Here is a 19348-nt window from a genome sequence, read left to right on the forward strand (position 1 = left end):
AGGAAGGCAACCTTCTGCGACAAAGAAAGCAGAGAAATCTCCCTAATATTCTCAAAAAGGAGGCTTTTGAAGAACAGACAAAACCAGACAGATCCCACGGGGGTAACGGAGATCTCCTCGGAGATGAGGCACCCCCTGAACAAAAGTGCAAACCAAGCTATTAGTAGCCAACGGACGTAAGAAAGCCAAAGGCGACACCTGACCCTTGATAGTGCTCAATGCCAGGTGCTGCTCAACCCCTTTTTGTAAAAAGGCCAAAACCCTAGCTATAGAAAACAAGCGAGGGTGCAGCTTCAGCGATTCACACCATGAAATGTACGATTTCCACGTACGATGATAGATCTTCCTAGACGTCAACTTCCTAGCCTTCAAAAGGGTAAAAATCACTGAGTCAGAAAGGCCTCTAGCCCTCAACACTTTGCTTTCAACAGCCAAGCCGTTAAAGCCAGCGACCATAAAGCTAGATGGAAGTTCGGTCCCTGAGACAGCAGATGTTCTCGCAGAGGAAGTCTCCATGACCGCTGGGGCCAGTCTGGTGCCACCAGAACGCCTTCCACCCAGCGAAGAAACCTTGGCAGGAGTACGAGCGGAGAGAAGGCATAAATCAGCCAATACTGGCTCCAAGGAGCCACCAGAGCGTCTGGTGTCAGCCAGAGGATCCCGAGACCTGGCCACAAACCTCTGGACCTTTCTGTTGAGACGAGACGCAAACAGATCCACCTCCGGAGTCCCCCACCGGACACGCAGAAGGTGAAACACCTCCGGATGAAGGGACCATTCCCCTTGATCGACATGACGACTCAGATAATCCACTTGCCAATTCTCCACACCTGGGATGTGGGCTACGGAAAGAGCTGGAACATTGGCTTCCACCCAAACCAGAATCTAAGCCACCTCCTTGGCTGCCAGGACACTCGTGGTGCCCCCTTGATGATTGATGTAAGCCACAGCCGTGGCATTGTCCGACTGCATCCGAACCGGAGAACCATGTAGCCGGCTAATCCAGTGGAACAGGCAAAGCTTGATCGCTCTGAGCTCCAGAATGTTGATCTTCTAGATTGTAAGCTCTAACGAGCAGGGTCCTCTAGTTCCTCCTGTTTTGAACTGTATTGTAACTGTATTGTCTTCCTTCACATTGTAAAGCGCTGCGCAAACTGTTGGCGCTATATAAATCCTGTATAATAATAATAATAATAATAATAATAATAATAATAATTAGCAAGGCAGACTCTTCTGATGCCCAAGTCCCCTGGGCACAAAGCTTCCCCAGCATTCCACCCCAGCCTGACAGGCTAGCATCCATGGTGACCACCGTTCAGAACAGTGGCAGGAAGGACTTGCCCTGAAACAAAGCAAAAGACTGGATCCACCAGGATAGGGTCGACTTTGTGAGACGACTCAAGCGAATCGTCCGGTCCAATGACCGAGGGTCCCTGTTCCATTTTGCCAGAATCTCTTTCTGCAGAGGGCTGGAATGAGACTAAGCAAATGGGCCCGCCTCGAAGGTTGACATCATCAGACCCAGGGCCCTCATGAAGCCCTGCAGGGAGGAATTATCGGCTTCCATCAGCAACCTGATCACCCTTTGCAACTTCTGAAGCTTGTCCAAGGGGATAAAGACCCTCGCAAGAGCAGTCAAGTATGACCCATACGGATCGCCGATGTCCCTCGAATATGGGGACGTGGAGATATGCATCCTTGATATCGATGAAGGCCAGAACATTCCCCTGATTCAAGGATGCCACCACCGACCGAATGGACTCAATTCGAAACTTCTGCACCCACACAAAGTGGTTCAGAGACTTGAGATCCAGGATTGGACGCACCTTGCCCTCCTTTCTGGGCACTGTTTATAGGTTTTAATAGAAACCTTGAGAGCGTTCCTGTTGAGGAACTGGCACGATCACTCCTTGAGCCAGGAGGTCCTGCACAGCTTCTGGAAGCTCTTTCAAACGCTCTGGGAGACCGGTGAAGATTTGACTGAAAAAAACAGTCCCCCGGCCGGGACAAAAATTTGATTTTGTACCCGGAACAAATCAGTTTGTGAACCCATTTGTCTTGAATGAAGGAAGGCCAGGGTCCCTGAAAGAAGAGCACACGTCCCCCCACCTCAAAAACTGGTGAGGGCGCCCCTTCATGCTGAAGAGGACTTGTCTGCAGCACCAGACTGACTGGTCTTGGACTTGCCCCTGTGCTTCTTAGACCCTCCAGAAGCTCTGAATGACTTACCTTTTTCTTGCGCCCCGGGGGGGCACGAAAAAAACGTCTATGAGCAGTAAAGGAAGGACCCTGCTTAGCATGGGGTGTTTTACCTTTAGAGGATTGAGGAAGAAGTGTACTCTTCCCCCCCCCCCCAGTCAGACCCTTGATCAAATAATCCAGTGAGTGGCCAAACAAACGCTTTCCCAGAAAAGGGAGATGTGTCAGGGCTTTCTTGGACATTTGGTCAGCCGACCAGCTCTTCAGACAAACCATGCGCCGTAGGTCAACCCCCACAGCCGAAACTCTGGATACCAGGGGAGCCACATCCAGTGACGCATCACACAGGAACACCAGGGCCTGGGCCATCTGGTCCACAAGTTCCATCAGTTCTGGGGGACTACATCAGGGTCCAAGTTCCCTTTCAAAACCCTAATCCATTCCGTAACGGTCTGTGATACCAAAACAGACACAAAGACCGGTTTCAAAATGGAACCCGCCAACACGTGAAGATGGCGAGAAAGAGATTCCACCCGCCTGTCCACCGGATCCGTAAAAAAAAACAGGGAATCTTACATAGGCACAATGGTAGATTTGTTCAACCTAGAAACAGGGTGGTCCACTTTAGGTGACACCATACAATGGTTGGAGACAGTATCAGCAAAAGGATACCGGCATTTAAAGCGTTTTGGCGCCACTCACACGTGCATAAAGTGCCACCTTTGGTCCTTCACAATATCATGAAAAATCTCGGAACAGGGAAAAACCTTGCCAGACTTTTGGGTCTTGCAGGAGCCAAAGGCCACCCGCCTCCCTGCCGGAGTGGGCTCATCAGCCAATTTTAAAGTTTCCCTCACTGAAATAACCAGGGCTTCCATCAAAGCATGTTCCAGTGCTGCAGCTGAAGAAGACAGGTCCTCTTCACCATCTGACTGCGAGGACAGCAACCCTTCAGGTAGGGGGGCGTCCGTGACAGCCACATCAGCCTCTGAATCAGAGGATTCCACCAAAGATTAAGAAGGCAGCGACTGTTTTCGGCTAGTAACCTTTTTCATGACAAAAGAAACTTCTGTTGCAAGGCTTTCCAGAGCTGCTGAAATCACAGCCAGCGACTGCGATCCGGACTGTCCAGGAGTCGCACAGAGTGGGTCTGAGGGTGAATTTACAGCCTGGGACTCCATAATCATAATTACAGAAAAACTGAGTACTGCCACTTTAAGAAGCATTGATCGTGGTTCCCCCCGCCAATCGCAGCGATCTGCAAAGTCCCCCCTAAATATACACCAACAGCAGAGTGCAGGGATATGCCCGAAAAGGACCCCAGTACTGTACCACATTCAGAGAGAAGCCTCCTGAATGGCCTGAAGCAGGAAGAAGAATCACAGGAAGTGACCTCAGCCTGGATGTAAAAGGTCACGCTGCTAGTGCAGTGCAATAGGACTACACAAAAATGGTTGCCAATGCATTTTAATGGGAAGGTCAGGGAAAAATGGCTGCTCCATACAAGGCAATAGGAAAAATATACACATTGCCTACACTTAAGATGGCGGCGCCAACAGTATCCCATGTGGCCAGGGACCCCCACAATGAAGGCCTCAAGGATCTACAACAAGACCCAGCAAGCAACAAGGTACTATTGCCACCCCCCTCAGGACACCAGGTGTCCTAGTTACATAGCCCCCCGCTAGATCTAGATTATCCATTGCGAAGCCCCAGTTGGCATTGCTTGCAGATCACCAGGAGGATCCCCCTGAACACTAGCTAGCAAAGTGAGTAAAGAGAAATAAAACTAAATATTCTGAAAATAATAAAAAACAGACCGAAGTCCCAGCAGGAAAACTAGATCCTACTCCTTCTCTAGGCAGAAACAAACTGGTTTGCTGAGCAGAGGGTGTGTGGGTAATGCCTGTGCGGATGGCCCCGTAGGCGTGTAAATTTAAATTTTTTCTGCCTAGACTACTCCTACAGCAGGCAGCATAACCCATTCAGCTAACGAAGATGGAGGTTGCATCTGTTAATGGACGATAGAAAAATTCCATTTATAAAGAAAAAATAATAAAATCGCAAGGACCAGAGATCCCAGCAAGGAACTAGGTCTTTACTCCTGATTAGACAAAAAAAAAAACTGAGTGCCTATAGCTGAGAGTGGGTGTTTACACCCTGGGACTGCCTATGGGTGTAGTCAAGCTTTTTCCTGCCTAGTGTCCTACTCCTGTAGGGGGCAGTATAACTCAATGGTTAAGAAGAATCAGGAGCTGTGTCTGTCAATGAATGAAAGAGAAAAGTTTTTTTTTTAGGTTTCCTTGTTTTTTTGAATAAAGCCTCTTAAAAGAAGTTGTAAACCCTCTCTTAGAACTTGTACCTATAGGTAAGCCTTTAATAAAGGCTTACCTATAGGTACTGTAAATATCTCCTAAACTTGCACCGTTTAGGAGATATTTACTTTTAATTCAGCCGATGAAGTCATTGGCGCATGCGCTCTGAAGGAACGGCCACCCGTGCCATTTCTTCAGAGCCCTGTGACGTGAACAGCGGCTGCCGTGCGCATGCGCGGGAGTGATGTAATCGCACCTCAGGCAAATCAGATGGCCGGAGGACGCAAACCAGGAAGCAGGACGGCCAAACAGGTCAGCCGTCCTGTCGCTGAGTGGGCGGCACTGTGGGGGCTTCGTTCTAAGGTGAGCATTTCATAATGAGCTAGTACTAGCTGATTATGCCTGTGTCTTACAGGGTTTTTTTTTTTTTTTTTTTTTTTTTAATTTTTTCGGGGAGGGTTTACTTCCTCAAAGATTTTAACGCAGTGGCAGCAGCACCACAATCGAAATACTAGCAGCATTCAAAATGTGCACAAAGGACCTACCTAAGCTGTGATCACTCCCAGTTGGCCAGGATGTGATTCGATCACGTAGTTTTTTGTTTTTGCAGGAGTCATCAGATAAATCCACTTCCTCCTTTCTGATTTCACGCACAAGCTGCATACGACATTTGCTGAAATCTTGAAATGATATCTTCCCATTTTCGTCGGCCCCAAGCTGATGCATGATTTCAACCACCGAATCCTCCATGTTCAGCTGGCGGCAAACCATTAATAAATCATTCCTGGAAAACAGATTAAACAGGGCATTGTCACGGTGCCAAACTGTTGACCCCATACAGTGCATGCTTTCAAACAAGAGTTCATACTGACTGTGTACATCCTAGAGGCCTGTAGTTCTATCTATCAATCACACAGCTAAACATGACAGTGGAAAATGCTGCAATACTTATCTAGTAAACAAAACAATGACTTGAGATGTGCTTTAAATCCTACATTCATATACAATAACCTCCAACTATTTTTTCAAAGGTTAGCATTCATTATAATCATTAACTCCAATCCAGCTGAACCACATAAGTAGACAATGACTGATACTTTTTAAAATCTTAAAGTGATGCAAAACGATATCCATATTCTTCCAATATAATCCATAAACATCCACCACTTAATGGCCCTGTAACCCATTATTTCAATAAATGGTTTGCTAGTTTGTTTTTCTTCCTCCTTGTAAGGTCCTCTGCCTCTTGAACCTCTCCTTCCCCCCATTCCCATTTGTTTGGATTGAGCAGTGCACGTTAGCTGCAGTTATATATACTACCCTACGCAAATCTTGCAGTCCACAGTCGATCTTGAGGGCTAGCAAGAGAGGGTGGCTACGTTCCTACACACAAATGTAGCCACCCTGTAACAAGAAGGCAGATCACAAAAGAAAATAAAAAATATTGGAGATTTGAAGGAGGCTGAGAGCAAAGGGTACTTTTTCGAGTTAAGACTAGATGATACTTGAAGAATGTTTAAGAATGTTTAAGAGTTTAGTGTCACAAAATCTTATGTAGAAAATTGGTATCTCCACCAACTGGTCTGCCAAAGGGGTTTTGGGGAAATGGACATTCAGGTAGAGATGGCCAATCAGGGTCCCTGCCTGAATAATAAGCCTTCCCATCAGCAAAGTCCACATGTTTGAGATCTCGGCCAATACTCTCTTACAGAGCAAGTTATTCATACCATTAAATTAGACCTAAACCACAAATGGATGACGTCTAAACAATTGCCTTTTTCCCCCATAAAGTACTGCAATTACTTAGGTCATTTTTCCACCCCCGCCCCCCATTACCATTAAATAAAAAATATACAAGGTGGTGCGAGCAACAGGCATAGGGAACTAGTATTGTCCATAGGGTGGTCATGTAGACTACCCTTATTGTCCTTGTAATGTAGAAGAGCTGGCCAATCAGACAGTCTTTGTGCTGAGGGCCAGCCCAGTGGAGAGCGGAAGCAGTCTCCAGACATGTAAAAGAAAAGAGAAAACAGGCGCCTCCGAGTAAGGACTGTAAACATTTATTTGGCAAAGTTAATTAAAAACTTGCATAGGCAGATCTATAAATCAAATGCAGGAAAAATTTCTGCGCTAATGGAGTGAAAAAAAATTGATAATAAATATCAGCAGCCAACACAAAATCAACCAACAATGACTCAAATAAATATTAAACCATAAAGTGTAGCGCTAAAAATAGTAAAAGATCACCACAAAAATGATAAATAGTGTCCAAATGAATGGAAAAAATTATTATTGATCACAATAGTGTAGATTTAAAAAGGGGAAAAAAAGTGTCCAATTATTAAAGTCCCAAAGAAAGATTGATCTGAAATCTAATCCTAGATCATGCGAGATAATCCAAAAAGGAGGGTATCTTCCCGTGACACCAAGTGTAAGTGGAGGAAAGGGCACACCTCAGTGATGAAATAAATGCAGCAGCTTACCAGATTTCCATGGCTGATCAACTTAATGACTCAGCCTCTCCCAGCTATTTGATCAGGGCCACTGAAGATCTGATGTTACGTGAATGCTTTATTCAAAGATGGACCACTTCTCAGGAATCATGGAGGGATCAGAGCAGGGAAGGAGCACTTCTCAAAATTTCTCATCGATCATAAAAATGAAATATGAAAGGAAAAAGAAAGCGAGGCCCATAGCGTGATCCCGTTTAAAAATAGCAATCTTGTTTAATAAAAAAGGTACTCACAATATGACGTATGTTTCCAAGCATGTATACAATAGTAGTACAAGGGATGGACGTGCGGCGTCCCACAGGCTGTCCCAGGTACCAAGGTAGTAAAGGCCGGCAAAAGGTTAAAGGGGCGTGTGGACGTTGCGTCTGGAGTCGCCAACGTTTCGTCTCAATAGACTTCGTCTGGGCGTGACCCCAGACGCAACTCACACGCCTAAATACCCCCATGTTTTAATTTACTGGCCGTGAGGTCTGCCGCAGAACGTCCGCCATTGGTCATGGCGACGAGCATCTCCCAATCCTCAATAGGTGGAATCGATGCTCGTCAGCCAATCCGACATCGGTAAATCTCTCAATGGTTGTGGCGACGAGCGTCAACCAATCCGCGACGAGCGGATGAGACGCCCGTCTACCAATCCGGTGTCAGCGGAAGTGACGCTCGTCACCCCCGGCGGAAGTGATGCGTCACCCATCGGCCAATCAAAGATCGGCGGAAGTGACGCCTGCCTCCTCCGGCGGGGTGCCATGGTAACGGACATACAACGGAGGCCGAACGACCAGGAAGTAGAGAAAAAATTACAGCTCATCGCTCCTACATATAAAGAAACAGATTCCATTTAAAAACCAAAGCATTCCCGCAGCTGTATAACTCTCTTAGCCTGGGGCCACATTAATGCGATAATGAGATTAATGCGATAATGTACAGAACGGAGGGGTCCGCACAATGGTGGTTCATGAGAGGTCACAGCGGCGGGATAGCTAAGTAATACAAAAAAAAGAATATAGGTAACAACAATAAATTAAATTATTCTCATATTAGATCTCATATCCGATAATAATTAATTATAATGAGATAGAAGGATAATGCGTCTATTTACATCTAGCTGTAAAAGATGCCATCTAGTGGCCAAAAAAGAGTGTGACATTTAAACACCCAGACATAGACTAAATACTTGTGATCAAAATAATATAAAATTCACAAAAATATATAAGGGAGTGAACCTTGTAAAAAAGAATAATTTGAATTAAAAAATAGGTGATAATGAATTACCTAAAGTGAAATGTAAAAAAGATCAGTGACAATCACACACAAAAAAGGCCTTATAAAGTGCTACGTGGAGAGTGGCCAGTGATGGCCTACTTATATCAAGTGCAAATGTGCCGAAAAAATAAATACAGCTAGATGTATGTCACTATATTAGTGACATATAGACGTAAGATCACAAAAATCAAATGACAAGAAACCTATTTATACATTTAAATATAAAGAAATTAACACATAAAAAATTAAAAAATTAAAAAGATAAAATGTGTTAAAAGTCAGCTATTGTTGATAAAAGCATTTACATCCCATTCCACATTCAACCCATAGGGCGTATAAGTTTTGAGGATATAGATCCAGCGAGTCTCCATTTTTGATATCTCTCGCCTAGTATTGGATCCTCTCCAATGAGGTAGAAACTTGTCTATCCCTATAAATAGTGTATTTTTAGGGTTGTTGTGGTGACACTGGTCATAGTGTTTAGATACACTATGACCAGGGAAGCCCTTCCTAATATTGCCTGCATGTTCTCCCAGCCTCACTTGCAATTTCCTCGTTGTGCGGCCCACGTACTGTTGTCCGCACTTGCATTGAAGCATATATACAACATTAGTGGACGAGCAGGTAATAAGTGTCTCAATCTTATATTCTCGTCCTGTTGCAGAGGATGTGAATTTCTCAATTTTCCTTCCCTTGAAGGAGTTGAGAGCGCAAATTTTGCATCTATGGCACGGATAGAACCCTTTGAAGTCGCCAAAGAAAGTAGGTTGGATAGGTCTTTCAATAACATTTTGGGCTATTTTATGTCTCAAGGAAGGTACACCCCTGAAAATAATCTTGGGATGTTCGGATAGTAAAGGGCCCAGGATCCGGTCATTTTTTAAAACCGGCCAATGTTTTTTGATAATTTTCTTGATAAGAAAATGTTGGGTAGAGTAGGAAGTAACAAACGAGTTCTTGAAACCTTCGCTCTCATTTCCCTTCAATTTTGGGCGCAGTAAGGATGACCTATCAACGGCCACTACATCTTTGATGGTAGTGTCCAATTGATTAGCATCATATCCCTTTTCTATAAATTTAGCCTTAAGGGAATTGGCTTGTAATAGGAAGTCCTCCCGTCGGGTGCAGTTTCTGCGTAACCGCAGAAACTGGCCTTTCGGGACGGCGTTAAGCCATGCTTGATGATGGCAGCTGTCACGTGGAATGAAGCTGTTCCGATCTGTTTTCTTGAAATGAGTGGTAGTTGTAATTTTGTCACCCTGTACCACTAAATTCAAGTCAAGAAAAGTGATGTTAGTAGAGCTACTGGTATGATCCAGTTTGATGCCTCTATTATTAACATTTAGACAAGAGATAAAGGAGTCAAGCGATGGGGCATTGCCATCCCATAGGAGGAGGATGTCGTCAATATACCTCCGCCACAGAATGAGCTGCGGCGGTCGGTTAGCATAGACGACATCCTCCTCCCACTTGGCCATAAAAAGATTGGCCAAGCTGGGGGCAAATTTAGCCCCCATCGCGACTCCCCTATTCTGTAAATAAAAGGTGTTATTGAACCAAAAGAGGTTATGTGACATAGCGAATTTAATCATGTCAATCACAAAGCTCTTTTGTTCCTGAAGCAAAGGGCTCCAAAGATCCAAGTAGTATTTTACAGCTTCTAGTCCCTGTTCGTGGTCTATTATGGTGTATAGCGACGTTACGTCGGCTGTAGCCATAATATACCCTTCTTTCCAGGAGACTTCCTGCAAAATATTTAGAACGTGAGTGGTGTCCTTGAGATACGATGGAATCTGTTTAACCAAGGGCTGTAAAAACTCGTCTGCGTATTTGCCAATCCTGGAGCTCAGGGAATCAATCCCGCTGATTATGGGGCGTCCTGGAGGCTTAGTAGGGTTTTTATGTACCTTGGGTAAAAAATAAATAACGGGTAAACGAGGAGCTGAAGGGATCAAAAATAATTTCTCCTTTTTAGTCAGAATCCCCTCCTCATGTGCTTTATTCACCAATGATTGTAATTCTTTTTTGTATCTTATAGTGGGATTGGAGGCAAGGACCTTGTAGGTGTCTCTATCATTTAAGATATTCATCATCTCAGAGATATAATCATCTTTATCCAAAACGACTATGCCGCCCCCCTTGTCGGCGGGGCGGATAACAATATCTTTGTTATTACAAAGGGTTTGAAGTCCTATATGGAATTCATCCCTATTTGGAGGTCTTTTAACTCTGATCTTCTCTATATCTTTAGAAACCAAGTCTTTAAAGACCTGGACTGAGGGGGCAATTTTACCAGGAGGATTGAACAAGGAAGCATTGGCCAAGGATGTATGCACATATCTATGGTCAGTGTTATTTAAAGTACGGGTGGGATTGGAGATAATATATCTCTGAATATTCAGTTTCCTGACATATTTTTGCACGTCCATAAATGCGCTAAATTTATTCAGCGCCTTTGGAGGTGCAAACTTTAATCCGCGATGGAGGACGGCTTGTTCCTTGTCAGAGAACTGGGCCTTAGAAAGATTGAATATACCAAGATCTTTTATATTCTCCTCCTTTTTCTTCCTTGTCCGCCTCCCCCCTCTGGTCCCTCTCTTTGTTCTATGTATCTCTTGTTTCCACCTCCCCTGTGAAAATCCCCTTGCTGGTAATTATCTTCCCGTGGGAGGTCAAACGACGGATAGTTAGACCGGGGGGTGTTTCTAGATGGATAATACCCATTAAAGGGTCTTCTGTCTGACCACCCATTATTGGGGGTCTCGCTAGGGTGGCGGGTGATGACCCTTTCTCCAGTGTTGACAGGAGAATCCCAACCTCCATTATCCAACGGGGTGAACCGATTATGAAGGGGGATTTCGGACCTCCTCGGTGTTATATAATCCGCATTAGGCCCTCTGTAGTAATAGTTATTACCGTTACCTCCCCTGTTATGGGGTAGGTTTCTGGGTGTTGCAAAATCTCCATGGGACCCTCTATAGTTAGTATTATTACCCCCTCTATTATGAGGTGGATTTCTAAGGGGTTGTTGAAAGTTACTTGAATTATTCCCTCTTTGTTTAGGGGGTCCCTGTTTTGCCTGAGGAGGTTTTTTTCCTCTACCCCCTTGTTGTGGCCTGGGGGGAGGGGGGAGAGGGGCTGAGGGAATGGAATATTGTGTTTGTATTTCCATTTCTTCCTCTGAGGTATTGGTATTCCCAGAGCCCTCGAGATTTCTCAGTGTTTGCCACTTGAACACAGTATTATTTTTATAATCCTGTAAATCCCTATTATATTTTCTTTTCTTTTTATTTTTTTGTTCCATCGTTTCTTTTTCTAGATGTTTTTTGAGTGTTTCAGATCTCTTCTTATATTCCTCATCCGTTTTAAGATCAGCGAGGGACGTTTTTAAGGTCTCTATTTCCTCATTGATCTTAACTAATTTGCATTTCTTTCTACTGACGAGGAATTGAATAAATCTGACTCCTGCCTCATTAAAGGAGATAGTAAATGATAAGCAGCAGAAATGGTGTCAGTAATACCAAAATATAAATCAAATGCAGGAAAAATTTCTGCGCTAATGGAGTGAAAAAAAATTGATAATAAATATCAGCAGCCAACACAAAATCAACCAACAATGACTCAAATAAATATTAAACCATAAAGTATTTTGGTATTACTGACACCATTTCTGCTGCTTATCATTTACTATCTCCTACATAATGGCTGTTGACTCAGACATCTTTGATTATAGGAGCAAGTATGTTTTAGATGTGGGTGATGTTTTTGACGGCAGCGGGGTCGTCTCAGATGACCTTGCTGGACGTTTTTTACGTCTAAAAAATTTAATGACCGCAGAAACCCACACTAACTGGGACATCGCATTTCTAGAGAAGTACGTGGTGGATAAGATGGTCCCCCGTAGCCTCAGATGGGAGGTCAACCCCCAAAGTGATGAACCAGACCTTGAGGGCTGGTTTCAATATTTTAATGAGGCAGGAGTCAGATTTATTCAATTCCTCGTCAGTAGAAAGAAATGCAAATTAGTTAAGATCAATGAGGAAATAGAGACCTTAAAAACGTCCCTCGCTGATCTTAAAACGGATGAGGAATATAAGAAGAGATCTGAAACACTCAAAAAACATCTAGAAAAAGAAACGATGGAACAAAAAAATAAAAAGAAAAGAAAATATAATAGGGATTTACAGGATTATAAAAATAATACTGTGTTCAAGTGGCAAACACTGAGAAATCTCGAGGGCTCTGGGAATACCAATACCTCAGAGGAAGAAATGGAAATACAAACACAATATTCCATTCCCTCAGCCCCTCTCCCCCCTCCCCCCAGGCCACAACAAGGGGGTAGAGGAAAAAAACCTCCTCAGGCAAAACAGGGACCCCCTAAACAAAGAGGGAATAATTCAAGTAACTTTCAACAACCCCTTAGAAATCCACCTCATAATAGAGGGGGTAATAATACTAACTATAGAGGGTCCCATGGAGATTTTGCAACACCCAGAAACCTACCCCATAACAGGGGAGGTAACGGTAATAACTATTACTACAGAGGGCCTAATGCGGATTATATAACACCGAGGAGGTCCGAAATCCCCCTTCATAATCGGTTCACCCCGTTGGATAATGGAGGTTGGGATTCTCCTGTCAACACTGGAGAAAGGGTCATCACCCGCCACCCTAGCGAGACCCCCAATAATGGGTGGTCAGACAGAAGACCCTTTAATGGGTATTATCCATCTAGAAACACCCCCCGGTCTAACTATCCGTCGTTTGACCTCCCACGGGAAGATAATTACCAGCAAGGGGATTTTCACAGGGGAGGTGGAAACAAGAGATACATAGAACAAAGAGAGGGACCAGAGGGGGGAGGCGGACAAGGAAGAAAAAGGAGGAGAATATAAAAGATCTTGGTATATTCAATCTTTCTAAGGCCCAGTTCTCTGACAAGGAACAAGCCGTCCTCCATCGCGGATTAAAGTTTGCACCTCCAAAGGCGCTGAATAAATTTAGCGCATTTATGGACGTGCAAAAATATGTCAGGAAACTGAATATTCAGAGATATATTATCTCCAATCCCACCCGTACTTTAAATAACACTGACCATAGATATGTGCATACATCCTTGGCCAATGCTTCCTTGTTCAATCCTCCTGGTAAAATTGCCCCCTCAGTCCAGGTCTTTAAAGACTTGGTTTCTAAAGATATAGAGAAGATCAGAGTTAAAAGACCTCCAAATAGGGATGAATTCCATATAGGACTTCAAACCCTTTGTAATAACAAAGATATTGTTATCCGCCCCGCCGACAAGGGGGGCGGCATAGTCGTTTTGGATAAAGATGATTATATCTCTGAGATGATGAATATCTTAAATGATAGAGACACCTACAAGGTCCTTGCCTCCAATCCCACTATAAGATACAAAAAAGAATTACAATCATTGGTGAATAAAGCACATGAGGAGGGGATTCTGACTAAAAAGGAGAAATTATTTTTGATCCCTTCAGCTCCTCGTTTACCCGTTATTTATTTTTTACCCAAGGTACATAAAAACCCTACTAAGCCTCCAGGACGCCCCATAATCAGCGGGATTGATTCCCTGAGCTCCAGGATTGGCAAATACGCAGACGAGTTTTTACAGCCCTTGGTTAAACAGATTCCATCGTATCTCAAGGACACCACTCACGTTCTAAATATTTTGCAGGAAGTCTCCTGGAAAGAAGGGTATATTATGGCTACAGCCGACGTAACGTCGCTATACACCATAATAGACCACGAACAGGGACTAGAAGCTGTAAAATACTACTTGGATCTTTGGAGCCCTTTGCTTCAGGAACAAAAGAGCTTTGTGATTGACATGATTAAATTCGCTATGTCACATAACCTCTTTTGGTTCAATAACACCTTTTATTTACAGAATAGGGGAGTCGCGATGGGGGCTAAATTTGCCCCCAGCTTGGCCAATCTTTTTATGGCCAAGTGGGAGGAGGATGTCGTCTATGCTAACCGACCGCCGCAGCTCATTCTGTGGCGGAGGTATATTGACGACATCCTCCTCCTATGGGATGGCAATGCCCCATCGCTTGACTCCTTTATCTCTTGTCTAAATGTTAATAATAGAGGCATCAAACTGGATCATACCAGTAGCTCTACTAACATCACTTTTCTTGACTTGAATTTAGTGGTACAGGGTGACAAAATTACAACTACCACTCATTTCAAGAAAACAGATCGGAACAGCTTCATTCCACGTGACAGCTGCCATCATCAAGCATGGCTTAACGCCGTCCCGAAAGGCCAGTTTCTGCGGTTACGCAGAAACTGCACCCGACGGGAGGACTTCCTATTACAAGCCAATTCCCTTAAGGCTAAATTTATAGAAAAGGGATATGATGCTAATCAATTGGACACTACCATCAAAGATGTAGTGGCCGTTGATAGGTCATCCTTACTGCGCCCAAAATTGAAGGGAAATGAGAGCGAAGGTTTCAAGAACTCGTTTGTTACTTCCTACTCTACCCAACATTTTCTTATCAAGAAAATTATCAAAAAACATTGGCCGGTTTTAAAAAATGACCGGATCCTGGGCCCTTTACTATCCGAACATCCCAAGATTATTTTCAGGGGTGTACCTTCCTTGAGACATAAAATAGCCCAAAATGTTATTGAAAGACCTATCCAACCTACTTTCTTTGGCGACTTCAAAGGGTTCTATCCGTGCCATAGATGCAAAATTTGCGCTCTCAACTCCTTCAAGGGAAGGAAAATTGAGAAATTCACATCCTCTGCAACAGGACGAGAATATAAGATTGAGACACTTATTACCTGCTCGTCCACTAATGTTGTATATATGCTTCAATGCAAGTGCGGACAACAGTACGTGGGCCGCACAACGAGGAAATTGCAAGTGAGGCTGGGAGAACATGCAGGCAATATTAGGAAGGGCTTCCCTGGTCATAGTGTATCTAAACACTATGACCAGTGTCACCACAACAACCCTAAAAATACACTATTTATAGGGATAGACAAGTTTCTACCTCATTGGAGAGGATCCAATACTAGGCGAGAGATATCAAAAATGGAGACTCGCTGGATCTATATCCTCAAAACTTATACGCCCTATGGGTTGAATGTGGAATGGGATGTAAATGCTTTTATCAACAATAGCTGACTTTTAACACATTTTATCTTTTTAATTTTTTAATTTTTTATGTGTTAATTTCTTTATATTTAAATGTATAAATAGGTTTCTTGTCATTTGATTTTTGTGATCTTACGTCTATATGTCACTAATATAGTGACATACATCTAGCTGTATTTATTTTTTCGGCACATTTGCACTTGATATAAGTAGGCCATCACTGGCCACTCTCCACGTAGCACTTTATAAGGCCTTTTTTGTGTGTGATTGTCACTGATCTTTTTTACATTTCACTTTAGGTAATTCATTATCACCTATTTTTTAATTCAAATTATTCTTTTTTACAAGGTTCACTCCCTTATATATTTTTGTGAATTTTATATTATTTTGATCACAAGTATTTAGTCTATGTCTGGGTGTTTAAATGTCACACTCTTTTTTGGCCACTAGATGGCATCTTTTACAGCTAGATGTAAATAGACGCATTATCCTTCTATCTCATTATAATTAATTATTATCGGATATGAGATCTAATATGAGAATAATTTAATTTATTGTTGTTACCTATATTCTTTTTTTTGTATTACTTAGCTATCCCGCCGCTGTGACCTCTCATGAACCACCATTGTGCGGACCCCTCCGTTCTGTACATTATCGCATTAATCTCATTATCGCATTAATGTGGCCCCAGGCTAAGAGAGTTATACAGCTGCGGGAATGCTTTGGTTTTTAAATGGAATCTGTTTCTTTATATGTAGGAGCGATGAGCTGTAATTTTTTCTCTACTTCCTGGTCGTTCGGCCTCCGTTGTATGTCCGTTACCATGGCACCCCGCCGGAGGAGGCAGGCGTCACTTCCGCCGATCTTTGATTGGCCGATGGGTGACGCATCACTTCCGCCGGGGGTGACGAGCGTCACTTCCGCTGACACCGGATTGGTAGACGGGCGTCTCATCCGCTCGTCGCGGATTGGTTGACGCTCGTCGCCACAACCATTGAGAGATTTACCGATGTCGGATTGGCTGACGAGCATCGATTCCACCTATTGAGGATTGGGAGATGCTCGTCGCCATGACCAATGGCGGACGTTCTGCGGCAGACCTCACGGCCAGTAAATTAAAACATGGGGGTATTTAGGCGTGTGAGTTGCGTCTGGGGTCACGCCCAGACGAAGTCTATTGAGACGAAACGTTGGCGACTCCAGACGCAACGTCCACACGCCCCTTTAACCTTTTGCCGGCCTTTACTACCTTGGTACCTGGGACAGCCTGTGGGACGCCGCACGTCCATCCCTTGTACTACTATTGTATACATGCTTGGAAACATACGTCATATTGTGAGTACCTTTTTTATTAAACAAGATTGCTATTTTTAAACGGGATCACGCTATGGGCCTCGCTTTCTTTTTCCTTTCATATTTCATTTTTATGATCGATGAGAAATTTTGAGAAGTGCTCCTTCCCTGCTCTGATCCCTCCATGATTCCTGAGAAGTGGTCCATCTTTGAATAAAGCATTCACGTAACATCAGATCTTCAGTGGCCCTGATCAAATAGCTGGGAGAGGCTGAGTCATTAAGTTGATCAGCCATGGAAATCTGGTAAGCTGCTGCATTTATTTCATCACTGAGGTGTGCCCTTTCCTCCACTTACACTTGGTGTCACGGGAAGATACCCTCCTTTTTGGATTATCTCGCATGATCTAGGATTTGATTTCAGATCAATCTTTCTTTGGGACTTTAATAATTGGACACTTTTTTTCCCCTTTTTAAATCTACACTATTGTGATCAATAATAATTTTTTCCATTCATTTGGACACTATTTATCATTTTTGTGGTGATCTTTTACTATTTTTAGCGCTACACTTTATGGTTTAATAGGCAGATCTATGGATCGTCCGGTGTCCGGGATCGGCATGGGGCCACTGCTATAGGTCGGCTGTGCTCGCTGATCTTCAGTTCCTGTGCAGCAGGAAGTGTTGTAACTTGGGAGGCTGATTCCAAGGCCTGGACCGCAAGGTGAGCCGCAATGTTGCAGTCTGGGATCTTCTGGTGTGCTTATGACACGTTTCAGAGCATGCGCACTGCGGTGGAATACCAGCGCACGCTCCTTTCTCAAGCTGAAGCTTCAGCTTGAGAAAGGAGTGCATGCTGGTATTCCACCGCAGTGAGTATGCTCCAAAATGCATTGTAAGCATGACAGAAGATTCCAGACGGCAACGTTGCAACTCGCCTTGCGGTCCAGGCTTTGGACTCAGCCTCCCACGTTACAACACTTCCTGCTGGACAGGAACTGAAGATCAGCGAGCACAGCCGACCTATAGCAGTGGCCCCATGCCGATCCCGGACATCAGACGATCCACACATCTGCCTTAACTTACCACGCCTTAACTTACCACTATGTAAGCTTTTAATGAACTTTGCCAAATAAATGTTTACAGTCCTTACTCAGAGGCGCCTGTTTTCGCTCTGTTCTTCTCCATTATCATGAAGCTGATGTCCACTGGCCTTATTAGCTGCTGTCTACATACACTCACCCCAGCATCAGCAGCACATCATTGCTCTAGTACAGGTCCACAGTTACCATGCCTGCTCAATGCGTGCCGGCATGGCTGTTTAAGAGTCTTCAACAGTGGGTAAGGTGGTGACTTGACAACGCAGGGGCATAACTGGGAGACCGCTGTCCCCCTATAATTTCAAGTACCTGAACAAGCACTTTTAATTTTTATCACTAGATATTCTTAATTACTACTATAGTTCTTATTTGAAAAGGTCTGAAAAAACAATCATGGAAATTACATTCACATGTTAACCACTTGCCGACCGCCGCAAGTACATATACTGCGGCAGTCAGCCCCGGCCAGGCAAAGTGACGTACCGGTACGTCACTAGCCTGTCACTGGCTTGTGAGCCAATAGCGGGCGAGCGCGTGCCCGCTGAGGCGCGCGCCTGCCCCGGCTCGTTCCCTAACAAGTCAGTGCGTGTGACCGGCGGACCCGATGTCCGCCGGTCACTCGCGATCGTTCGCCGGGAAGGGAGAAAGGCAGGCGGCTAATGTAAACAAGCCGCCTGTCATTTTCCCCTGTGTAAAAATGGAGATCAGACAGTTCTACTATGTAGGACCGTTGGATCTCTGTTTTTACACTAGTAGCCATGTCCAATGACAGTTAGAAACACGCCCCTAGGACACACTTAACCCCTCCCTCTCCAATACAGTTAACCCCTTCCCTGCCAGTGTCATTTTTACAGTAACAGTGCATATGTATAGCACTGATTACTGCAGTAATATGACTGGTAACCCCAAAAGTGTAAGAAATGTCAGTCAAGGGTCCGATCTGTCCGCCGCAATGTCGCAGTCCCGCAAAAAAAAAAAAAAAAAAAAAAAAAATGACAAAAATATTTCCCTTTGTTAGTAAACGCGTTAACTTTTGCGCAAACCAATCAAAATACGCTTTTTGCGATTTTTTTTACTAAACATATGTAGCATAAAACAAAATTGGCCGAAAATGTTTTTTTTTGGGAATTTCATATAAAAAAATGTGAAAAATATTGTTATTTTTGCAAGTTTGACGCTCTTTTTTTGTTTATAGCGCATAATCAAAAAATCGCACAGGTGATCAAATACCACCAAAAGAAAGCTCTGTTTGTGGGGAAAAAAGGATGTCAAATTCGTTTAGGTACAGCATCGCACGACAGCGCAATTGTCCGTTAAATTCATGCAGAAAAAAAAAAAAAAAAAAAATCGCAAAAAAACCCCTGGTCAGGAAGGGGGTAAAATCTTCCGGGGCTTAAGTGGTTAAAGCAGAAATTAGATTTTAGTGAGTGGGTTTTGAGCCACTTTAGAGATTCCATCTCCACATTTTCTAACATCTGCAAATTACATTTTTGTCATCTCATTCGCTAAAATATCCGCTTACACTAGTCCCCAT

General features: G+C 43.8%; 1 protein-coding gene across 1 annotated transcript in view; it reads right to left on the minus strand.

Moving 5' to 3' along the window:
* Window positions 1-19348, minus strand: part of MCC (MCC regulator of WNT signaling pathway) — a gene marked incomplete at its 5' end in the record, with an annotated part of 565928 nt that overhangs the window by 450684 nt on the left and 95896 nt on the right. Inside the window, one exon of the mRNA XM_082243687.1 lies at window positions 5060-5298. Coding sequence (XP_082099813.1) covers window positions 5060-5298 — 239 coding nt within the window. The remainder of the gene's footprint in view (window positions 1-5059; window positions 5299-19348) is intronic.

Source organism: Pelophylax lessonae, assembly GCF_965119305.1.
Source record: "Pelophylax lessonae genome assembly, chromosome: 1".
Lineage (NCBI taxonomy): Eukaryota > Metazoa > Chordata > Amphibia > Anura > Ranidae > Pelophylax > Pelophylax lessonae.